The sequence below is a fragment of the Narcine bancroftii genome, chromosome 11 (assembly GCF_036971445.1).
Source record: "Narcine bancroftii isolate sNarBan1 chromosome 11, sNarBan1.hap1, whole genome shotgun sequence".
Taxonomy (NCBI): domain Eukaryota; kingdom Metazoa; phylum Chordata; class Chondrichthyes; order Torpediniformes; family Narcinidae; genus Narcine; species Narcine bancroftii.
Genome location: NC_091479.1, coordinates 87,637,278 through 87,663,745, shown reverse-complemented (window position 1 = coordinate 87,663,745; position 26,468 = coordinate 87,637,278). Strand labels below are relative to the sequence as shown.

The 26,468-nt window shown below is 37.2% G+C and overlaps 1 protein-coding gene across 7 annotated transcripts in view; it reads left to right on the top strand.

Moving 5' to 3' along the window:
• cttnbp2 (cortactin binding protein 2) overlaps positions 1-26,468 on the top strand; it is a 94,921-nt gene that overhangs the window by 9,764 nt on the left and 58,689 nt on the right. For 6 of the 7 annotated variants that reach the window (XR_011346692.1, XM_069903894.1, XM_069903898.1 and 3 more), the window contains exons 3-4: positions 22,160-22,390; positions 22,708-22,815. Coding sequence is in view for 6 of the 7 variants with exons in the window: in XM_069903894.1 (XP_069759995.1) it covers positions 22,160-22,390; positions 22,708-22,815 (339 nt within the window). In the remaining variant the exon portion in view is untranslated. The remainder of the gene's footprint in view (positions 1-22,159; positions 22,391-22,707; positions 22,816-26,468) is intronic. The other variant, XM_069903895.1, reaches the window with a different exon arrangement.

The window sequence follows — 26,468 nt, the reverse complement described above, 5'->3', positions numbered from 1 at the left end:
TCTACTAATCTTAATAATAGCTAGAAAAGAACAGAATTTTTTTGTCATGTGGTCTTTCAATAGAAATGTTGAATTCTGCACATTAACCATGCCTGCTAGGCAAATTGTCATTGGGCATGTTTAGATGAATACATTTTGAAGCTTTGAGCTCAAGGAGGACAGGAAATCAGTCAATTTGTGGTGTAGCATTGGTCTGAGAAATCAGTGTCTATCATTTATTGATCATTTTGGTTCTAATCCAGGCTGAAATTTGTATCTGATCCCATTGCTGTTTTTTTTATATACCAGATTCTGAGCTACAAATTTGCCTCGCGATTTGCCTATCCAAGCATGCAGGATAGAAGCCAACCCAATAATATATAAATCAATAAAATAATATAATATTGGGTTAACCTAATATTAACAAAGTAATGTGATTTCAGCAGATGGGTAATTAATCATAAATACAAAAGGACTGTTTCTATTCTATAATCTTCTGTTATTTTTATATTTCCAGAGGCAGAAGTTTTAGAAAAGTAGCGATATTATTTCTTAGCCACTATAAAAATACGTTGATATTGTAAATTAAAAACAGCAGACATCTTTTTAATATTGATTTGCTTGTTCTTGTGTGGCAAATTATCAGTTAATTTTCGACTCTCCATTGGTAACATGGAATAGTCATTATTTTAACAGACAAACTGAATATAGTCCATACTCTTAATGCTGTGCCAGCAGTGGTTAATCTGGCAGTCTCCTGCTTGCAGGGTGTCATGGTTGTGGGTTCAAGTCTGAGCTTGAGCTATATAGGTGCTAAGTGAGTGCCATACTGCCTTTGAGGTTTTAAACCAAGATTGTACTTGCTCAGATTGATTTCTCAGAAAAATGCTATGCATATCCTATATGGACAGGATAACAAACGAAGAAATTCTACTAAGAACTAAAACAAAGTGTACATTACTTAAAATAATCAGAAAACAGCAATCAAAATTCTTTGGAATCATCGTGCGAAGAGATACATTAGAAAATTTGTTACAACTGGAAAAAAAAAAGAAGCAGAGAAAGACCGAGAAGGAAAATGATAGATGGATTAACATCATGGTAAGAAATAGGGGAGGCAACAACTACTATTTGGAGGGTTAGAGCTGTGATGGATGGAGAGACGTGATCGCCCACACTGAACGGCAAGGCTTCTGAACACACACATACTTGCTCTCTAAAGTGGATGTAAAAGATCTGATTCTATTCTTTTCAAGAAGAGTAGGGAAGTTGAGCCTAATATTCTAGTCAATGTGTCATGTAACCAAAATTGCTAAAATTGATAATCTTGTAATTAATTGTGGTAGCTTGCTGTGTATAATTTTTCCACTATTTTCTGCCATCGAATAGTAACCACGGTACAAAAGTACAGTACATCATTGCTATAAAGTAATTTGAGATATACAGAGGTCATGGAAGGGATTGTTTGCAGTGGTTCTTTTTTATGATGAGATTGTGGATTCACAAAGAAAAGCATAATGATACAATGGGAACAGGAGAAGGGCATTAATTCCTGGACATTTTTGCAATTTGATTCAGTTTAACTATTCCCTACTTTCATTCATCCATCTTTGCTGTTTGTTTACTTTCATTTTTATTCAACAAAGATCCATCAACTTGTCTTGATAGTTTTAGTGACGTAGCCTTTGCAGCCACTCTGCGAAAGGGAATTCCATGTTTCCACCTCTTTGTGTATTTTTACTGCAGAAAGTTTTAGTGGTGTTTATTGGGTCAACTCTCAGATTTATCATAACTGGAGTTGTTTGTTTATTCATTCTTCTTCTTCTTTGGCTTGGCTTCGCAGACGAAGATTTATGGAGGGGGTAATTCAATCTAATTCATGTTTATCACTTTAAATACCATGATTAAGTCACGTGTACATCCAAAATTCAAGGACGTCCACATGATCTTTGTGCAATCTACTATCATTGTAACCTTTTAAGCTCTGACATTAGTCTGGTCCACACACTCCAACAGTTTCTGGAATGCAATGTGCAAAACTGATCAAGAATTTGTATAATTAATAACCTCCCATCCTTTGTATTTTGAACATCTTGAGATAAAGGCCGTCATCATCAGTATATTTCTTTACTCACCTTTGAGTGATTTCTGTCTATGAACATGCAAATCTTCAGTTTTAATCTTCAAAGTTTAAAGTTACTGTCAGAGTACAACCGTGACATCCAACCCTGAGTTTCTTTTCCCTCTGGGCCAGGCAGAATTATTGGTAACTGTAAACTGTACTCGAGAGAAAGATAAGTATACCAAAGATAAGAAATGTAAGCCAACTGCAATAGAGAAAAAAATATTCAGTAATAAATATTGTGCAAAGCAAGAGGCTTTAAACGAGTCACTGATTAAGTGTTGTTTAGGAGTCTGATGCTAGAGGGGTAGCAACTGTTCCTGAACCTGGTGGTACAAGTCTTGTGGCAGCTATTACCTCTTTCCTAATGGCATCCATGAGAACAGAGCATGTCCTGGGCAGTGTGAATCCTTGATGATTGCTGTTACCATTATTGAAATATCATCTTCTTTTATGGATACAACATAGATAATATCTTATTTCCTTCCTTTTGAACTAATTTAATTCCTGGTTTACTTTGCAACTCTGCTGTCATACAAAATGTGCCTTCTAATTTGGTACCCTCTGCAAATTTGTGTATCACTTTGTTCTGAAATCCAAGTATTAGGTGTCCCCAACTGGATTGAAAAGATTTCATTGAAGATTCTTAAAGATTGACAACAAAAGTTGGCATTGTTTTCCTGATCTATGTGATCAGGATGGAACTACTTGAATACTTTGTGGGCCTGTAATGTGAAAGTTCCACATTGAGATTGTTTCTTCAAGGATATTCTTGCCAGAGAATCCATTCAAGGAAAGTGCAGACTTATGTCAGACATGTTGCTGCCAAGAAATTCTGGGCTCATCTCCTAATATAATATAACGTGTTGAATTTTGAAGTAAAATTTCTGGATAATTTTTCCCTGTCTCCTGCCTTGTGGCATGTACCTTGTGACAATTTGCATTTCTAATGAATAATTAGTTCCATGGATTTGAAGGAAATAAATTACTATGTATGTTTAAAGGAATACCTGTACAAACTTGTGATTTTTTTTGGAGGATGACATCAATCCTGCCTGGAATTTATTATGTATATTACTCAGCAAGACATTATTACAGTGTCATTTTTCATGATCGTGAATGTTCACATTTATAAGCTGAAAACTCTCTATGTGTATGACCTCATGTAATAGATCGGGTGTTGTTTAACTAAGCCTGTTTATTTGATGGTTGCACATATGCGGTAATAAATGTCTTCTGTGTTAGCCTGTTAGAGTTCAGAAGTTCATTGAGTTCTTTTTGTGTGTAATAGGTCAGATTATATATAAAGTCGATGATAACTTTACCAATGTGCTGCACAAAGCATGGCACGGGAAAGTTAATTGAATTATTTAGCAGCAGATGACATAAAAGAGCCCCATAGAATTTGTTTCCCTGTGGTCGTCACAAAACTGGATTTTATGATTGTGTGATGAATAACATATTCCATTACAAATTCAAGGTTTTGCAGAAGCTATTCAAAAATAGAAAAAAAATGTGTTACTAATATGTAAAGCCACCTTTGCTGCGACCATGTCTCTAATCTATACAATGGAACAATATCAGAAATTTGTGGAAATAGTAAGGTCCATACATAGATTGAAACAATGATCTATTTTAATTTTTAAAATTCTTACCAGGTCAGATTTCTGGCAAAAAAATTATCTGTTGGAGTGGTACACAAGGAAAAGTGGATCATTTATCTTGGGACCATCAAATATGAACATCTTCCTGGTGTTAACTTTTATCAGTACCATACTTTCATCATTAAATGTATTCAATAATTTCAAATAAATTAATCTAATAAATATTCACAGAAAAAGAGATTGCCAACATCATGTCCATATTGGTTTTAACCCTTTGGATTCAGTGGCCCAGTTTTCAGGGACTACCAACAAACGCATATACTCTGTGTCCCTGTTTTATGGTGCTGGTTTTACACCCAACCATCCACTGGTTCGCACTGGTGTTCATACTGTAGTTTACCTATGGACCCAGCCTGGTTAAAAATGGCTGGAATTCTAAGGGTTAATGTGCATAATTTATAGGTGTGTCTTCCCATTTGTGTAACTGTCAGGTTAAAAAGCAAATACCAGTCCAGAACACAAAAGGAGTTGACTGGTTTTCTCTGATTAGAGCAATGTCCAACCAAGGTAAAGTTCACTATTGCTGAAATATCGCGTGCCAGATGAAGAGCTTTACTCTATTTGAAATATCAGGGTCTTTACTCTGTTTAATTCTATAATTGTAGTATATGTAACTTCTTGGCTTGTTAATCAGTCAGAAAAAGCGCATACATTATCAGCATCAGGGAAAAGTCAGGTCTTGATATCTTGGTTTACACAGAAAAGGATGAACCTACTTCAAAGGAATGAGTATGACAGAAAAACACATTTTGGGCAGTTTCTTTTCCATTGATCAATTCAGTATCTCATTGGTTGCTGAGATACTTGATCAACACGCTTTGCATTTGACAAGCATGCTGCGACATCATACTAATTATAAAACTTTATTATAGGTTACATCAGATTCTGATGTCTTTGTTAAGAACAATGACTCATGTAATATAAATTAACACACCAACTGTTATTAAAATGGAAAGCTACCCAGACCTGATTAAATGAAATGGAAGCAATTGAGGTTTATAAGGATGATGAAGCAGGTGGAGATGTAATGAAAGAAATTCATTACTAATATGTCCATACTTGGTGAAGAATTGCAGGGTGAGGAATTATGTAAAGTAAATTGAAGACAACGGAATAAATGCTAGGGTAGAGGTAGACCATGGTTCCATTAAGTCAAAGACAACCTATGCACAGACATTTTGTTTTCAGAAGTCAATCTTTCTCTGATTTTAAAATAAGCATTTGGCATTAACCTTTCTATGCAGAGAAGAAACAAACTTAATTTTATTATTTAAATTTTTTTCCTAACCCTCACTCCTGGAAAGGCCATGCTCTACTTTTAGTCTGTTTCCTTGTCCTCGATTTCTTAACCACCCAAATAGCTTCTCCCTAGCCATTAGAGACTCTTTATAGCTTGAAAGTTTCAATTGTGTCACCTCTCAAGTTTCCAAATTCCAACAAACTCATCTTTAGTTTGTATAATCTCTTATTGTAACTTAACTCTTGGAATTCAGATGCAATTTTGGCACATTTTCATCAAGATCATTGTGTACAATAGTAGCTGGATGCACATTTACAAGATGTCATCGTGTTCTACATTTTTTTAATGAACTCCAGCTCCTTTTATTCTCATCCCATTCTGTTGGCTGTTTCATATTTTCCTGATTTCCAGCATCCTTTTTTGTGTGCTAACCCTGTTGAATTCACACCTACATTCCATCAGTCCCTGCACATAAATTGCATAATTTTCCAACATTTTTATAAAATAGATTTTAGTGAATGTCGCTTGAAAATCAATACAGATGATATTGTCATTTTCCCATCCACTATTCAAAAGATTCAAATAAATTTATCAGCCATAGCCAATTTATAAATGACTCATGCTAATCAGCTGAAAAATATCAGGGTCTTTACTCTGTTTAATTCTATAATTGTAGTCTCTGATAATTTTCCTTTAATAGATGAGAGGCAAATAAACCCACAATACCCAGTTTCCTGCTCAAGAGAACATTGAAATATTATGGTTAGACCCTCTTACACATTTCATTTGAAAATCTTGGAATGGAAATTTTCATCTTCGATTTGATTTTTAAATGTATTTGTTTGCTTGCCATGAATCTCTGGTTTAGTATTGGGTTTCTTGGGATTGCTGTTAATGCAAACCACAGTCTTTGACCATGCTATCATTGCCAATAATTGATTGTGTTTGACTGAGGAACATTGAACACCAGTAAGGATGGGATAAAGCGGAACTCGTGCAGAACAGTGCAAATTGAAAAAGGAGAAGAGAAAGCATGTTTGGAAGTAGATGCATATGCCAAAAACTGACAGAGTTGCAGATATGGCCTACCATAATGGATAGGATATGTAGTTTGAAGTTCAAGCCAGATCAAAAAAAAAAGCAAAGATCATCAGATTGGTCAAAGGATGGAATTGGTGTAGGTTATGGAGCTTGGTTATTGTTCTTCCCAAAGACAAGCCAAAGATTGTAGAGAGGTACAGTATAATGACTACATTGAACCATCAACTGACAATTGCCATTTGATCCCATACCTGCATATTCTAGAAGCAACAAAGAAGTATGGAGGTGATGGAGCACAGATCACAACTGGCTTTGAGAAGATACTTTCTTTGAAAGCTGATATGCCACTGGGTTAAATGAACAGAAAAATTTGTCAACAAGATCTTCAGTAATGTTGATAACAATTACTTTTTATCACTGGTTGGAAATTGGTATTCAACTTGATGGATTTCTCCTACTTTCCTATTACCTATTGCATAATAACGATTGACTGACATGTTGTTTTTCATACCAGGGATGCAAACTGACCTCCAGAAAGTTTAAAGTTTAAATTAAATAAATCTTGGGTCTGAAAATGCCTTCTACATGTTTGCTGTATCCTCACTACCCCTCATTTTTCTGTATCTCTGTAAAATCAATTAAAATGGAACTTTGGATTCCAGGGCAATTCCATATGGCAGAGTAGCCTGTTGAATGGGTTTAAAATGGTGTTTGAAAAGTTCAAATAGCTATAAGTAATTAAAAGAATCAGTAAAATAAATTTTACTGAAAGGATGTAGAGGTTTTGGGAAGGCTATAAAAGAGATTTACAGGACACTGCTTGAATTAGGGGGTATGATTTATAAGGAGAGATTGGACGAATTTCATTTGTTTAATCTGAAGCATCAGAAGGGTGTCAAGGCTAGCGCAAAGCTACTACGATGCCGGCGACCCAGGTTCAAATTCACCACTGTCTGTAAGGAGTTTGTATGTTCTTCCTGTAACTGTGTGAGTTTCCGCTCCCCTTTCAAAATGGGGTATTTGGGCAATAAGGGTCATGGGCAGGAAGGACCTGTTACCATGTTTTATATCTAAATTTAACATTTTAAACAATAGACTTATCCCGAGAGAAAACCAAACAGAATTTTATGTAATTGTGAAAGGCATAGATGGGGTTAACAGAGAATATTTTTCCCAGGATAAAGATGTAAAATATCAGATGGAATACATTTAAGGTGAGAGAGAAAGTGTAAAAGAACTATGTGGGGAAATTTATTTGTACACAGTGATACCTGCCTGGAGTGGGCTGGTAGGGTAGTGGTGGAAGCAGACAGAATTGTATAATTTAAGACTGTTTTAAATAAACATGAATATACTGGAAATGGAGGGATATGGATTCATGTACAGATAGAAAAGGTTGTTTTATTTGGCATTATGTTTACCACAGACGCCATGGGCTGAAGGGCCTATTCTTTTTCTGTACTGTTCTATGTTCTCTAATGAAATTACTTAATACCTTGAGCCAATAGTAATAATTTTAAATATGAAATGAAATAAAATATGAATAAAAATACTTACCCTGAATGGGGTCATCACTGATACAGCAGCATCAGATCTCCACTTTAAAGATGAGGCACAGAATTTAGAACAAAGTTGACCAGACACTACAGTTAACCAGCAGCTCTCACAGAACCTTAAAATAAAGCTCAGTAAGTTCTGATCCAATACGTGCTTCAATAAGAATCTTGATCTGTTTTTGACAATAATAAAATTAGTTGCTTTGAAGTGTGTTTTTAAAAAAAAAAACACAAAAAATAATTTTTGTAGAGGTTTATCAAGTATCTTCACATAAGAATATCATTATTTTATCTGGAAAACCCATTATGGACAGCTAAGCATGGACTCCTTTGAGATTCATCATGGAATTTTTGGATATCTTTTAAATCTTTGGATTATTAATTTTGTGGTACAGGTTGAGTATCCCTTATCCGAAATGCATGGGACTAGAAGTGTTTTTGATTTTGGATTTTGGAACACCATTTAAAAAAAATGCATTCATTCACTCAGACTTAAAGATGCATGCATCCACACTGCAATGCAAATATTTACATCTGTACAAATTAACTGAAGTAGACATATATTGAAAAATCTACACTCAATAACGCACTACTTACACCCACTATGTCCTGTTCTCCAATCTGGATTTCTGAACTCTATTATGTATTACCTTAGGATAATAAGTTTCAGATTTTGGATCATTTCAGATTTCAGGTATTCAGATAAGAGGTACTGTACTTGTACCTGGTTTTGACATTAGGATTTACTCAGTTCAGATTTTACAAATAAACATTCCTTTTCAAGTATTTAGAACCACAGAATTAAAAGGTTCAAACAAGCAAAAAATACATTTAAATGCAGAATAAAGTCTGAGTTCTGTGGTCAGTTGAGGAAGATTTGGGTGAACATTTTACCAAGGGTTACAACTTGTACAATCATGCTGTTTGTATTGCGTCTCTTTCTATTCATTACTGCTTTCTTCAATGGGTAAAGGTAAATGTATCCCTGACTTAGATAGTTTTGCCCAATTTTAGCAATCCAGTTATAGACAAACTTAGCATTATTTTTATTTTATTTCATGCAAGCCATAAGCAACATTAACTTGAATAATATAAAATTTAATAGAATAATAGCAACTTGAATGCTTGTTCAAATAATTAAGAATTATATTATAATTCATAGCGATAAACATGTCTAATCACTTTATTTGAGTAGATGATTAGTTTAGAGACAGGAATTGTCCAATTTCAGGTAACTCTCACCCTGTTCTGTTTCAATCTGTCCTTCACGTGTTCCCATTCTCCCAACCCACTCCAGTATAACTTTTCTCTCGCTTGTGGTCTCCACCATAGTTCTCCTGCCTGTCTATCCACTCGACATCTCCTACCTTCCTCTGTCCAGTATTCTATTACCTGTACACATACTTTTTATGCTTGCTTTTTTCTCTTCTCATCTTAGTCTTGAAAAATTGACAGTCAACATTTCTCTCCATGGATCTACTAGACCTGCTGAATCACCATTTTCAAAAGATGATTAATTTACTATCCTATTCAAGCCCTTGCAAAACTGGTTATGCTAAAGAAAAGTAAAAAGAAGGGTGCTCATAACATCTCCACCCCCTTGGTTCCTTCCTCTCTTTCCCCTTTTAATCCATTCTGCTTCTCTATCTTACACATCCTTATTTACCACCCACCCCTCTCTTTCAGCTGTCCTCTTACTTGGTTTCTTTTCCTCACCTCCATCTGCCCATCACCCACATACTCCTCCAACTGGGATCCCTATCTTCTCCCCTACTATTCATACTTTCCCACCATCCCTCCCTTATTTGGTTTCACTCATCTTACTAAATTTCATAATCTACTGCACTCCTTTGTTATCTCCACTTCTCACCTCCTAGCCTCTGTTCCTGACCACCTGTCTTGTCCCTACCTGGCTCCAACTGTCCATGCTATCCTCCTCACCTGGATCCACCTATTGCTTTCCAGCTTCTGTCTCCCTCCCCACCCCTCTTCCCTGTCACCTCTTACATGGACAGACTTGATGCAAGGTCTCCACTCAATATGAAAAATCTTCCTCCACAGATGCTATCTGATCTGCTGAGTACCTTCATTAGCTTTTTTTTATGTTGCTCCAGTATTTGCAATTTCTTGTGTCCTTTGCTCACATCTGATGTTCTTGTATCTGGTGTTTCTGTCACCATTTAATCATTTACAAAATTTAAGAGATAAACATTATGGGAAAGTAGCAGGGATTGAATGAGTACTGTTACGAGCCCAGAAGACCCCAAAACCCAGAAGCAATAGATATTCACCAAGGCAAATGGTTACTTAAAGTTGTTTTTAATTATCTTTAAACATGAAAACAGAATCACACTTATTGACTTAACTAACCTAACTTAATCCCCTTTTAATTCTAAGCGCACGTGTATGTAATGTGTGTAAGTTCAGAAAAGTTCTTTGATTCACAGTCCAATCTCACTTCTCATTCCTCCAAGTTCACTGGTTGCAGGCAATTCTTATACTGTGCACAGAATTTAACATTTATAAATTTGGTGCTTGAAAGGTAAATGGTTACTGCTCAGGAAGATTCTTGTCAGTTTTCAGAGAGAGATTTGTTATTCCAGAACACCCACAACTGATTTACTTCCATCAGCCACTTCAGTGTCTTGCCGAAGAAATTTGCCCCCTCAGGGTTCTCTTTTTTTCAGGTCACCACAGAGTGCCTTTTTGTTTCTCCTATTTCAAGTGAAACATTAGACAGCCAGTCTTCTCCTCTTGCATGAACCACAAGGGCTTTGGTCAGGCTGAATTAAGCACTCACAACCCTTTTCCCAAATAGGGTTTTCTACAAGCTTGCCAGCTTGTCCTGTTCCAGACTCTCTGCGACTCCGAGAAGCACTTTCATCTGTTGCCTTTTTGTAAACAACAGTCCATTAGTGAAATCTCTTGGGCACTCTCCAAAGCTTTTGTAAAGGTTCTGAGGCCCTGACATGTCTAGCATTATCTGAGCTCCAGTATTTTAAATAAGATCTGTTTGTATGTGACCTACATTAACAAACTCTGCCACAATTTATCTCCAAAAACATGTATATTCTGTTACAGTACAATGTTCTGAATTGTATTTTAATATATAAAATCCTCTTTAAATTAATTCAGTTTGTCTACAGCAGTAGATTGAACAACAAAAGACTTTATTGACTGTTTATAGAGCAGTTTAAATACTGAGCTGCTGGAGAAACTCGGTGTCAGGCAGAATACGGTTAGAAATGATCAATGTGTTATATTGGGACCGTTTATTGAGATGAAAGGAAAAGGGGGTGGTATTGCATATCTGAAGAGGGTAATGGCTGGGCAGATTTCAGAAGGTGAGAGAGGTAGAGAAATGGTGAGAGAGGGGGGATGGGGTAATTAGACAAAAGTAAGAACGGTAGGTAAAGAGAGATGGAAACATAGAGTTGGGGGTTACCTATATTTGGTAAAATTAATGTTCACTTAATGCTGACCTGGAGGAAGGTGATGTGTTGTTCCTCAAATGTATGTTCACCTTGACAATGTATGAAGCCAAGGAATTGAAATGGTGGCTACAGAAAGTTCAAGCTTTGACCTACAAAATGCAGGTGTACAGCAAAGCATTCACCCAATCTGTGTTTGCTTTAACCCATGTGGAGGAGGCCTCAAGGTGTACACAAAATGTAGTAGTTTAGATTGAAAAATGAGCATGTTAACTCTCGTATAGAAGGTCTGTTTGTGGTCCTGCTTGGAGGGTTTGTGAGCATTTTCCAGGATGACAGCCAAGGGATGGGCAAGGAAGAGTCTTTTGTAAATACTGCTGTCAGATAGATTCCAATAATTATGGCATTTTGTTTGCATTAATATATTGCTATTAGTAATTCTATAGTTATTTCAGATTTTAGAGGGTAAGGGGTTTTCTAATTATGCAATGAACAGGAATACTGACATTTTGTAGGTGGAATCTCATTTGAGTGAAAAGAAAGTTCATTTTGATCAAAGAATGTTAATAATCTGTTAATAAATCTGTTTATTGCAAGAAAATTCCATCTGTGTTGCATTAAAGAGCTCAGGCAGGGCATTTTGAAAGGGGCAATGAAATGTCTTTGCTGAGTAGATCTGAGGAGAATCCCAAGGCACTTTGTTGTGGACAGAAGTATCCTGCACTGTTCTATTGACACCATTCTTTTTAATACTAATATAGTCCTAAAAGAAACTACCGGGAAGTAGAACTATAGAATGTTACAGCATAGAAACAGTCTATTCAGCCCATCTAGTCTGTGCTGACCATTATTTCGATAATCCCATTGACCTCCTATTCCATGACCCTCCAGACAGCTCCCATTCATATATCTATCCAATTTATTCTTCAAACTCAAAATTGAGCCCGCATTCACTACACCAGACAGCAGCCCATTCCACACTCCCACTACTCTGAGTAAAGAACTTTCCCCTAATGTTCTCCATATACCTTTCCCTTTTCAGCTTAAAACTGTGACCTCTCGTATTTATCTCCCCCAATCTAAGTGGAAAAAACTTACTCTCATCCACTCTGTCTGTACCTCTCATAATTTTGTAAACCTCTATCAAATCTTCCCTCATTCTTCTTTGTTCCAAGGAATAAAGTCCTAACCTGTTTAATCTTTCCCTTTTACTCAACTTCTGAAGACCCAGTAAAATCCTAGTAAATCATCTCTGAACTCTTTCAATCTTATTGATATCTTTCCTGTAGTTAGGCATCCATAACTGCACACAATTACCATTGTCTTAAACAACTTCAAGATAACATTCCAACTCCTATACTCAGTACTTTGATATATAAAGGCTAAGATGTCAAAAGCTTTCTTTACAACCCTGTCCACCTGTGACACCACCTTCAGGGAACAATGTATTTGTATTCCCAGATCTCTCTGCTCCCCAGTGCCCTACCATTTACTGTGTATGTCCAACCTTGGTTTACCCTTCCAAAATGCATCACACATATACAAGATGTAACAGGATCCACACCATCCGCTGCTACAGAGGCTGTACCAGGATCCATTCTGGATTGTATGAAACAATGGTGCCATGTTCGAATTGGAGGTCAGAGGCAAGACTGAAGTCTTCACTATGAACAGGTTGAAGCCAGCACACCTGGACCTGGCACTCCCTGTCGAGACTCCAGTACCACGCAAGAGAGGCAGATCGCCAAAGGTGACAGAGACACAGCCTTTGGGCATCAAAGACAAAACTGCCAGTTCTGGGGGGGGGGGGGAGCCGCGGCAACAATCGGGCAGGTGCTCTGGGTGGTGAGCGCAACCAGGAACCAGCAGACTGCGCAGCGGGTCTGGCCCTAGCAAGCGAACTGGTGGTCATATGCCTAAGGCAGCATAGGGGCCAGCATTCCCAACATAGCGCTGGTCCGCGCTGCACAGCCAACAACTTGGGGATAGTGAACGGGGAAGAAGGCATTATAATGCAAGAAGGGGACCAGCGTGCAGGAAACCTGCTATTGTTATGCGGGCAGTGACGTCAGTTGATGGGGCAAACAGCGGGAATGCCAACAGAATAAAAGCCAGGCTTCAGCCCCAATAAAACACAGGGCTATTCCTCGCTACATCTGTGTGTGTCTTTCTTCAAGTAGCTGGCAGTTACATATACTGTACTCTATGTTTACATTTTCTATTGTAAATACCTGTATCTCTCTGTATATTTGATCTGCTTATAAAATTTTGTAATCATGTCCTTCTGCCAACCATTGGTCAGAGAGTATAATTACAGATGACAAGTTTACAGAGGCAGTTCCTATTCTGTAAGCAGGCATGTGAAATTATAAATAGAAATAATAAAAAAACACAAGAGGCAAAATTAATTCAACAGGTTTGCTTCTAGTTATCCTCTGCTCAACCATATATAACCCAAATGATTGTTATGAATCATAAACTCTTTAGTTTAGTACTTTTGGAAAGTACTTTAAAACTTTGTGGCCTCAAAACTTATTGACGACTGGTTTATCATGGATAATGAAACTTTACACAATTGCTCAAATGGGCATTTTCATCACAGTGTTGCTCAAAGGAAAATTAGAGCCTTATGCCTCAAAATTTATTTGATCCAAAGTGCAATGCAACCAATGAATGTCTAAAACAATTTGCTTTTTGTATTTTCTAGTACAATTTCGAAGAAGAAATAATGGAGGTTTTGTTATTTGTGGTCAGTTATAAATATCTACAGACAAGAAATATTGTAATTTCTCCTTTTGAATGCTTCCAACAATTAAAAAAAAAACAGTTATAAATTAATCTTGTAGTTTGGACAGTTAAACCAATAAAAGTGACTGAATAATCTCCTGTAATATCTGATAGTTCTGGTACAGATTGTAACGTGTGATTCTGGCAACAGGTTTTTGAATTACTAGTTACTAATTTTAAAATCATATGGACTAATTTGGGTCATACTTTGTTATTTGCAATAATAAAGTGAAGTTTAGAAATAGTTATTTATTCAGTTAATAATTAAGATTCTGCTTGACCATGACTTTCAAAACTCCACTGCTGACAATTTCACACCTCTTACCTCCCTGACATTTTCAGGCAATTATAAACTGAAGCACATCATCCAGAACCTCAGCATGCTTTTAGGACCACATCCTTGTGTTAATCTCACCATAAACACTAATTGTGTAAAATCACCCACCCCAACTCCTACATCAGAGTGTGATGCTAAAAATATCCATCCTTGGTATGTGGGTTTGAATATCTCAAATTGGTAGCATTATTGAGTAATTTATTATTATGCATATTGGTGTGGGATCAGAATCCATACCAATTAAAAATACAGGCTTCCTCTGTTAAAGATGTTAGCCAGTTAAGAAATGATTTAAAAACTTCCAGCTAAGTACCACCTCTCGTGCTCCTTTCAGGCTATATCAGGGTTTTACAATGTGGGAAATTGTGGTTATTGTGTACAATAACAGCCATTTTCTGATTCAAGTTGATTAAATGTACAATAAGTCCGCTTTTATTTCTATATATATGTTAATGGAAATGACCATCTGCGGGAAAAGTTTAGATTGGGAATTAAATATCTAGTTTGAAGTAGATTTAAGGTAGATTGCTGTTTGAAATTGTGTAGATCAGTGTGCTGGGGAATTGAAAGTTTAAATATACAGTTCTACAAAACATATAGGCATACTTCAAGAGAACACCTTTACTGTTCTGTAGTGAAAAGGGTCTGCTAAGTTCATTTCAGAAAGGACTTTAGTGGTCAACTGGTAAAAGTCCTTTTTCCATCTGATCAGACTCTTAAATGTCACTTCTGAAGCAACCAATAAGATGAATATCTATTATACTGAGTCACTGAAATAACATGATATGATCTTGTGGTCTTGGCCAACCCTCTGGAGCAGGACAACACAAAGGACTTCCATGAGGAAGATCATTAACTCAGTTTTAAAAGTGAACTTGCACACAAGCACAAGAAAAATTGATGGAAACAGATGCTTCCATAGTCGTTGGAGTATTAAGAAAAGTAATTAAACAATTTGAATATGCAAATGAGAATACTTTTTATTTAACGAGGCTAGATCTTGTTGTTCTAGGTAAGGAGCAGGGAAGTATCTCTGCAGGAGTTGAAATTCTAATGGCAGATGATTGTTAACACTAGTTTTTATATAAAAAAAACCCTGAGTTCTAAGGGTAGGTTAGAATGAAAGGAAAGAAATAGTACAGAACATGCAGTTGTTGAGTCCCAGAATAATTACTCACTTGAACTTTTACTTTTGATTTCAGTCCTGACCATCTCAGGACCTCAAAAAATGTGTTATAATTGTTACTCCCGAACTTTAATCAATAAGTCATGGCCCAGCAAGGTGCAGCAGCTTTCCCATATAGCCTGTTTGTATCTGTTAAGAATGAAAGGTGTATTTACCTACATTTTTGACATGAAGGTTGTTGCTTGAATACACTCATAAAGCATGCATTATTTGGCCCAACTCATCCACGTCGACCAGGTTGGTCCATATCCTTCTAAACTTCTCCTTTTTCATATATTTGACTGAATGACCTGGGAGCAAAATTAGAAGAAAATAATTTGAGATTAAACAACTACCGTCTTAATATTGAGCCCCTGAAATGATTTTGAAGTATATTTATCTCCTTCATGCAATTCCCATACCAAAGCTCTTACTTTCAGAATAGTCGAGAAACAATTACTGAAAACATCTAATTTTATGTTTGTTTATGAGCACTTGCTAAAGTTAACTGATTGTTTAAACAATCATTGAATGGCGGAGCAGGCTTGATGGGCCAGATGACCTATTCTTGCTCCTATTTCTTATTTTCTTATGTAAATTCCTGGGTGTCAATGTCTGAAGATTTATGGGGCCTTCACGTTGATGCAGTCATGAAGAAGGCACCCCAGCAGCTATATTTTGTGAGGAGTTTGAGGAGATTTGTTATGTCACCAAAGACTTGCAAATTTCTACAGGTGGACCGTGGAAAACATTCTGACTGGTTTGCAACACTGCCTGGTCTGGAGGTGCCAATGAACAGCACAGGAAAAGGCTACAGAGAGTTGTGAACTCTGCCAGCATCACCATGGCCATTAGTCTTCATTAAGGACATCTAAAAGAGGTGGTGTCTTGAGAAAGCAGCCTCTAACATCAAGAACCTTCTCTACTCAGGTCATGTCCTCTTCTCATCAGCAAGGAGGTACAGGAGCCTGAAGACGCACACACCTTACAAAAACAGCTTCTTTCTCTCTGCCATCAGATTTCTGAATGGACAATGAACCAAAGACACTTGCTCTCATCTTTTTTTCTCTTTTGGGCTAATTTATTTATTTTTAATACAATGTAATTACAGAAATGCAATTTATAGCAATGTTTGCACCCGTAATGTACAATAATGCTGTTGCAAAACAACAAATTTCATGACACATGTTCATAGCAATAAACTTGATTCTGATTCTTTGACAAATAGCAGGAAGAAGGCATTTTTGTGAAATATAAGCTTTTTGAATGATTGTTCAATGTGCCAAGGACCCATCTCTTGCACCTAATATATACAATGCAAAACAAAGCATAATGTTTTTAACACTAACTGATAGCAATATATAAAGTCAAACATGGATAATAAAATAAATAAAAGTAGTTGAACAATTAAGATTTTTAACAAAATTCAATTCACCTGAAGGTGATTTTTACTGTAGTCCAAAATTACTTAACTAATTGATGTACCATTTGAGTATAATTTTAGTAAAATTACACTGGGGCACAGATCTGAACTGCTGATTACACCCTAGTGATGGGCACAGTAGCCTCAATCTTGGTGATAAGTAATGACATTTGCATGTGACCTGCCGTGTGAATGATTTCAAGTCATGGGCATATCTGGTGGGTGTAAATTGTGATACACTTTGACAAAATTCCATTGTTATATTACCGTTATTTTTATCATTGACTTAAAAATGGATTTTAACATAATGGAGACCAGTAAGATTTCACCATATAAGTTTAGATTTCCTTTTTAATACCATCAATATGAAACTGCTGGCTGTAGGTCTTAATTTTTTTTTGCTTCTTTCAGTGAATGATTCTTAGGAATAATTCTGTACTACCTAATTCAAGCCTTAAATCAACACTGAATCAATACTTTAAACGAGTCACTGATTAAGTGTTGTTTAGGAGTCTGATGCTAGAGGGGTAGCAACTGTTCCTGAACCTGGTGGTGTGAGTCTTGTGGCACTTATAGCTCTTTCCTGATAGCAACAGTGAGAACAGAGCATGTGCTGGGTGGTGTGGATCCTTGATGCTTGCTGCTGCTCTCTGACGGCAGTGTTCCATGTAGATGTACTTAATAGTGGGGAGGGTTTTGCCTGTGATGTCTTGGGCTGTGTCCACTATCTTTTGCAGGGCTTTACGCTCAAGGATATTGGTACCAGACCGTGATGCAGTTGGTCAGCACACTTTCCACCACAATCTGTAGAAATTTGCTAGGGTTTCTGGTGTCATACCAGACTTCCACAAACTCCTGAGGAAGTGGAGGCGCTGACATCCTTTCTTCACGAAGCCATTAGTTTGGTCTAGGAAAAATCCTCCAAAATAATGAGAAGATGTTGGTGTTGAATGCTGAACTTAGTTGATAAAAGAGCATCTTGATGAATGTCTCTTTACTGTCTAGGTGTTCCAGGACTTTGTGTAGAGCCAGTGAAATTGCATCCAATTGCTAGATAGGTGAATTGGAACAGGAGATGATATGTTTCAACACTAGCATTTCAAAACACTTCATCACTTGATGTAAGTGCTACTGGTTGATGGTCATTCAGGTAGGTTACAACTCTCTTCTTGGGCAGTGGAATGATTGACACCAGTGTGAAACAGGTGGGTACCATGCCCTGCTGGTGTGAGATAGTGAAGATGTCTATGATTACATTTGTAAGTGGTCAGCACAGATTTTTAATAGTTGGCCAGGTACTCTATCCAGGCCGGATGCTTTCCTCTGATTCACTCTCCTGAAGACAGTATGCACACCATCCTCGGACACGGACAGGATGGGATCATCAAGGTACGTGGGAGTGTGGAGGAGTGGTTTTCACTGTAACGGTTGTCAAATCAACATATTGTGTTCCCCTAAGCCTGCTACTTAGCTGGATTTGGTTTTGTAGCAGGTTATGCCATATGTTCCAGTTTGCCTATCGTAGCCATCTCACTGGCTCTACTCAAAGCCCTGGAATACCTGGACAGTAAAGATGCATTCATGCATTCAGGGATGGCTTAAGGTGGGATGTGGGTGGAAAGAAAAAGTTTGAAAACCACTGTTTTAATCATACCTAATTGACTTGCTATGTGCACAGTTTCATAACTCCAAAGGAAATGATGTTCTTTTTTGACTACAATTAATACTATCATCCCCTCAAAACTGATTAGCAAACTCCAAGACCTGGGACTCCACACCCCATTGTGTAATTGGGTCATGGATTTCCTCACCACCTTCACATTCTCTTTTTTAAAAAATTTTTTTAAAGTTTTTAATTTTTTTATTTTCTCCCCCCCCCCCCCACCTCTCCACCACCTTCACATTCTCCATCAGTACTAGAGTACCAGAAGACTGCATTCTTAGCACCCTGTGACTGTGTGGCTCGGTACGACAATAACACCATCTACAAATTTGCCAACGATATCACTGTATTGGGTTGTGTAAAAAAAAAAAGTGGTGAGTCAGTATATAGGAGGGAGATTGAAAACTTGGCTGAATGCTGCACCAACAACAACTTCACACTCAGTGCCGTCAAAACTAAGGAGCTGATTGTTGACTTCAGGAAAGGAAAGCCAGAGATATACAATCCAGTGATTATTGGGGGATCAGAGGTGGAGAGGGTGAGCAAATTTAAGTTCTTGGGAGCCACTATCTCAGAGGATGTTTCCTGGACCCCACAAACTAATGGCATCGTGAAAAAAGCATGTCAGTTCCTCTACTTCCTCAGGAGTTTGCAGAGGTTTGGTATGATACCAGAAACCCTGGAAAATTTCTACAGATGTGTGATGGAAAGTGTACTGTCCGGCTGGTAACATACCCCTGAGCATAAACCCCTCAAAAGGTAGTGGACACAGCCCAGGACATCACGGGCAAAACCCTCCCCACTATTGAGTACATCTACAGGAAATGCTGCCATCGGAGAACAGCAGCAATCATCAAGGATCCACACCAACCAGCACATGCTCTGTTCTCACTGCTGCCATCAGGAAAGAGCTATAGGTGCCACAAGACTCACACCATCAGGTTCAGGAACAGCTGCTACCCCTTCACCATCAGATTCCTCAACAACAAACTCAATCAGGGACTCATTTAAAGACTTGAGCTTTTATTGACTTTTAAAAAAATTCTCTCTATTGCACAGTCAGTTTATTTACATTTGTTATTTGTTTATAGTTAATTACATTTATACTCTGCACAGTTTTATTTTTGCTCAACCAATAAGTGCTAATTATGCTTCGCCAGCATAAAAAGAATCTCAGAGTTGTATGTGATGTCATGTATGTACTCTGACAATAAATCTGAATTTTAGGCCCTGCCATAGCTGTCGGGTGTCCCTTATTGTTTCCATTTTCATCCAGAATTTTCACTTCACCCAGGAGATAGCTTTTTGCAAGTCATGCCTGCTCCTTCTGCATTGATCTGAATCTCTGAACTTAAATGCCTGTGACCCAGCTCTTAGCAGTCCAGATTTCCAGCATATACTTGATGGTTGTAAAAGTGCCATATTTGTAAAATCTCTGCAAAGTTCATCCCAGCAGCTCGCAAGCCATGTGATTAGTCTTTTATTAAAAAAAAAACAATTTTGTTCACAGATATATTATCGGCAGAAAAGAGTACTTGGTTACATAGGATCAGACTGCATATTCTTTTGCAACTGTTGCTAGCAGGAATGTAATATTTAAAGTATCACTGACTCATTTGGTAGACACTGATAACTGGCATAGGTATAGAAGATAATTAGATGTAGAGCAGTGGTTCTCAACCTTTTTCTTTCCACTCACATACCACTTTAACTATTCCCTATGCCATCGGAACTCTGTGATTAATAAGGGATGGCTTAAGGTGGGATGTGAGTGGGAAGGGAAGGTTGAAAACCACTGCTCCAGACCTAATTTATACTGAAATAATTTGCTTGAGAAAAATTGTCATCGGCCCATTTCCTTTGGAGTTATGAAACTGTGCACATAACAAGTCAATTAAGTACGATTAAAACAGTGGTTTTCAAACTCTTTCTTTCCACCCACATCCCACCTTAAGCCATCCCTGACTAATCACGAAGCACCTATGGCATAGGGATTACTTAAAGTGGTATGTGAGTGGAAAGAAAAAGGTTGAGAACCACTGATGTAGAGGAATGAATGAAAATGGAATTTCAGTGTTGGGGGTTCAGGCAGGATCAGCAATTGATCTACAAATGTATGACACATTCCTGGGAGAGAGTTTTTTTCCCTCTCAGAACTGTAATACTATTAATATTTCATTTTCTATTAGCAAGCATTAATAATCATATTTAGAAAGCTTCATGTGTGTTGTAAATTTCCAAATTCTCTCAATCTTTCCCACTCTTAACTTCTTGATTTGTGAGGTAAATACCCTTGGTTAACTCATTTCTTTTTAAAATATTTTTATTGATGTTTTACAAGATAAACAATTGAACAGTACAATTATACAATGTGCTACCAGATTTGAAAAAGAAAAAAAATTAAAACATTATACCGTTTGGTCATAATAAGGGAATCCAGAGCGCAATCATGGCAATAAAATAAGATTTGACAACAAAGGTTTACAATTCTCTTTCCTTCTTTTCTCCTTCTATAATCATTTTATCAATATTTACATTATTCACAGTTGAACAAAAGAAAGAAGAACCCCCCCACCAAAAAAAGCCTTATAAATCAAAACCCTGACCAATTAAAAAAAATACATGAGAATCAAGTACCCAGAACCAAACAGCACAGCACCAAAGCATCTAAAGACACTAATTCTTTAGCTTATGACAATAGTCCATAAATAGTCCCCATGTCTTTTGGAAGTTAATATTTGAATCTTTAATAGCATATCTAAGCATATCATAATAACTCGTAAGGATGTGACTTGGAAAAATTTATTATGGCTATCTCAGGCCAAAAGGAGGCGGAAGTTAACAAAGAGACATGCGACTTCATCCATAGTTTATGTTCTGGGATTATTACATCTTCTTTTTCATGGCTCAAAGTTCAAATTTATTGTCAAAATACATACACAACATCACATACAACTCAGATTCTTTTTCCTGTGGGCCAGACAGAATTTCTACTTATCTACTTTATTTTTGTTCTCATATAAAGCTGATATGCAATGGTTAGGGCTTAAGGATGTTAAAGCTCTGAGAACAGTGCATGAAGAGAAAAAAGATCAATGCAGAATGAAATTGGTGCTGTCTATTTTTTTCCCCTTGGCTTGCAAATAAATGACCTACTGTATTTGCAGATTCATTGAGAATCATTAATGTGAATTGTCCAAGTTTCATCTCGTTTTATAATGGTCTGAAAAGTGGATCAGAAGGTTGGCATGGTTAGCACAATGCTATTACAGCGCCAGCAATGCAGGTTCAAATCCACAGCTGTCCGTAAGGTGTTTATATGTTCTCTGTGACTGTGTGGGTTTCCTCTGGGTGCTCCAGTTTCTTCCCATGTTCTAAAGATGTATTGAGTTACTGGGTTAATTGATCATGAGGGTGTAATTGGGCTCGTGAGCCAGACTGGCTAGTTCCAGTCAATAGCCAGATTGCAGACTCACCAGGAGAATAAATGACAATAATGTGTAAATTTCCTGGATTGTTTTATAAATCTTAGTTGTTTAAAATCTAAAAGGAAGGTTACTGTGATTGGGATTGGCACGGAAAGTATTAGTACTTTTCTACTTGAGTGATTAATGTACCAAAGAATATTAAAGGAGGAAATTGGATTGTAGTTTAGAATAAATTGGTTCATAGAGATTATTTCTCAATAAAGATAAATATAAAAATATTTCTTGATAACTTGCTAATCATTTTTAATTGCTTGTCATTTCAGTCTCGGCGGAAGGATGTTTTTATCCAAGAACGCTATGGGAGGTTCACTCTTGGTGATCCATTCCTGGCTCTGCAGCGAGACTATGAAGCAGGTGGTGGAGATGGCAACAAGGCTAAGCAGCCCATCTGCACCAGTCCACTATCCATATTAGAAATAGTCATGAGCCACTGCAAGAAGATGCAGGAGAGAATGTCTGCACAGTTGGCTGCTGCTGAGGTCCGACATCGAAAGGTAGGTGGTAGGCTTAGCTAAACGTTTTTTCATTTCCAACCATTATCAGTGTAAATTAAATCATAAATGGTTGTTGAAATGTCTCAATTGCAAGAGCATTGTAAAAATTCTGGCACTTTGACTGCACAGACAAGAGCATTTTAAACATTGACCTTCAAATTGTTCAGGAAAGAAAGTTAGGTTGGACATATGTTTGTGGCTGGAACAAAATAAAACCATGCTGTTCATCATTAGGCCAGAATTCATGGTTTATTAAGTTAAGCCGGAAAATCAAGAAAAGGGTTTCACAGAGCTTGTCATTACTTTTCATTTGTTAGGTCATCTTGGACCTTGAAGAGGAGAGGCATAAACATGCCCAAGATGCAGCCCAGGGAGATGATGTTACATACATGCTCGAGAAAGAGCGTGAGCGTCTTTTACAGCAGGTGTGAAAATAAGACTTGCTTGAAATTGTGGCAACTGACTTTTGAGTTGGCTGGTTGGAATAATTTACAGCTTATATTGGAATGTTTCCGAAGCCATTTAGCATTATGGAAATAAGAATAAAAGAATACTAAGTGCTGCAGTAATAATTTATGATAGTGGCATGTGCCAGATAAAGTTGTTCTTAGCTGAAGACTCAGCATAACCTGATCAGCCACTTGACATCTGAAACTGAATTTTTTACATGTTGCCTTTGCACCATGTGCTTAATGTGTCAAATTTGAACAGTATTCATCATAGGGAAACAGAATTATGGCAACTAACAATTATCTAGGCTATAAGTAGGAGGATCAGCCAGCCAAGTTAGGGATTTGCAGATAAAGATACTTTTTTCCAATTTGTTTTATCTGTTCTTTGCTTGCTGACCCCATCAACTGCCATCTTCTAAATTCTGAAGTAAAAATCAGTCTACATTAGTGCACTATTGGGAGTTTTACTAAAAGATTCCAGGCCATGATTTTGCAAAAACAAGCAATAATTTCTCTCCTTAAAAGAGCATTTCTCTCTCAAATGTACACTAATCACCAATAAAATTATGGACAGTGCAAAATGGAAGAAAAAGGTCCTTGAAAAAGGCCAAGATTGGCACGGGTTCTGACACCCTTGAAAAATCGCAAAGAATAACAGAGAGATGGTAAGAGGTACAAAATGGATGTGAAAATAAACTTTCAAGACACAACAAAGTTTTCATTGATTTTTAAAAATATATGTAGATCTATTCGGCAAAAGAAGTAGCCAGGAACAAAAGGGTCTTCTGGTAACTAAAAACGATATTGTACACAAATAAGGAAATGGTGAGTAATTACTTGCACCATTGTTTACTCTTGAAGGAATTCACGATGGGTCAACTTTCCAAGCAACTAATATTGAATTTGGAGTGGTTACGGGTTAAACCCAAGCATGATAATAGAAATGAAGGGAAGAAAGGTTTTAATCCAAGGATTTTGTTGAATATTGGATATATTCTACTTGTAAAGAATCCTGCAATCTGGAAATGATCTGTTTGGATGAAAAGTTGTGCATGGTACTCTGCTTGTTAAGGATGGTGAGAGAGTCAGGGAGAAAATTATGTATTAATTGCCCAGAATCTGTTTTAGGAAATTCTTGTTTCTATAATGATGGATAGAATGACAGAAATGCCTGGAATATTAGTCATGTCTAACCAACATTTGCTTGAAGAGCTAGCTAAAAGAGTGGACAAGAGATTTTGAATGGACAGTTCGTCACATATTGAAATCAAAATGTCAATCTATTTTTGAAATTGCATGAATAGAAGGAAATCATACATGAGCATCATATTCTTTTATATTAGTATCCTTTATGTTCATTAAATTTAACAATCATTTGAGATGGATTAAAAAGCCTGCATCATTAACGTTGTTACTAACATAATGGCAGCATGGATAGAAGCTCAAAACTACAGAGATATTAATTGATTTAAATATTTTAGAACCTTAGCAATTGGAGCTTAGTTCATAGGAAGTTATCCACTGTGAGGATCTAAAAGGCAACTTCACCTCCTCATTGACCATCAGCACAGGGGCACCTCAAGGCTGCATGCTTAGCCCTCAAATCTATTCCCTGTACACTCATGACCGCATAACCAAGTTCAGGTCCAATGCATTCCTTACATTTACTGACATCGCTATTTTGTTGGCTAAATAACTGGAAATGATGAGTGAGAATCTAGTTGGGTGGTGCCACAACAATCTTGCTCTCAGGGTCACCCAAGGGACATTGTTGATTATAGAAGGGAGAAGCCAAAGGCCAACAAATCCATCCATATTGATGGCACGGAGAGCGTTAGTACCTTCAAGACCCCGGGACTCCACACATCAGAAAATATCTTCAAGAGCCAGCACATCAAGGCAATTGTGGGGGAAAAAAAAACCAATGCCTCTACTTTCTAATAAGTCTAAAGAGATTTCAAATGGCATTGAATATTCCATCACACTACAGGCACACTGTTGAAAGTATGCTGTCTGCTTGCATCAGAGCCTAGCCTGGAAATTTGTTTGCCCAGGAATGCAGAAGCCTGCAGAGGATAGCAAATATAGGTCCATTTCAGGCTTTAACCTCCCACTCATTATAGGCATTTATGTGAGGTGTTGCCTCAAGAAGGCAGCCAGCATCATAAAAGACCTCCATCACCCAGGTCACAACCTCTTCTCAAAACTATCTTTGGATAAAAGGTATAGAAGCCTGAAGACCAGCACTTCTAGGTTTGAGAGCAATTTGTTTCCAATGGCTATCAAGTTCTTGAACATCCACATGTTACACTGATCATGGACTCTTCTGTGTGTGTGTGTGTGTGTGTGTATATGTGTCTGTATGTGTGTAAGTGTGTGGGTGCCTCTTTGTGTGTCTATGTGTAAGTGTATCTGTGTGTGCCTGTGTATTTGTGTCTGTGAGTGTGTCTGTGTGTGGGTGCCTCTGTATGTGTCTCTGTGTGTGTGTGTGTCTGTGTATTTGTGTCTGTGTGTGTCTCTGTGTTTGTCTCTGTATTTGTGTATGTGTATGTGTCTGTGTGTGGGTGCCTCTGTGTGTGTCTCTATGTGTACATGTCTCTGTGTGTGTCTGCGTATTTGTGTCTGTGAGTGTGTCCGTGTTTGGGTGCCTCTGTATGTGTCTCTATGTGTATGTGTCTCTGTGTTTGTCTCTGTGTGTGTCTGTGTGTGGGTGCCTCTGTGTGTGTCTCTATGTGTACATGTCTCTGTGTGTGTCTGTGTATTTGTGTCTGTGAGTGTGTCACAAGAGGATTGTAACACCGCATTTTTCTTGCACTTTGGTGGCTGTGATTACTTACTATCCATCTATCTTTTGGGTTTATCTTTTTTTCAGCTAAATTTAATGTATGCTTATAGTTTTTCATGGCTGCAGCAAGTAAAAGTTTTGGTGCAGGTGTACATTGCATAATATACAGGATCATGAGTACATTATTAAAATGAACCAAACCAAATATTTTGTATGTTAATGATAATCATTTTATTGTTATATACATTGTACAATACACCAACATTCTAACTTGCTACAGCTGAACAGCTACCTCATTAAAAAAAAAATTGACATACATTAAAATTTAAAAATGATAATAGTTTGAAAATGTGGAGGAAATGCTTTGAAGAGACTTCTCTATAAATCAATGAAATATCATGGGTAAGTATATAATTAAAAAGGATTTTGTATCTGCCAGACCAGATTATCAGAACATTGTGCACTACAATACAAACCCTTGGTTAAAGTGTATCTGGAGTTCTCTGAGGTGTTCTGGGTAGTATTTTTTAAGAAAGATGCATTGGTCTTACAGTGAATCCAATGTGGATGATCCGAATTATATATGGACTCTCAGGGATAAATTATATAGAGAAATTGCACAAGATAAGATTTTTGAAGTATTGCATGTGAGATGATTGAATTTCTTGTACTGTTAAAGGGAATGCACAAGTTAAATGGACAGAAATTGTTGCTGAATTTAAGAAGAACCAAACCTCTTAAAGCATAATAATAGCAAAAAAAAAACCTCGAGGGAAAGGTTGAGAGAAATGTTGCTGAACAGCAATAGATGGTCAATTCTTTCCTCTGTATCTGATATTGA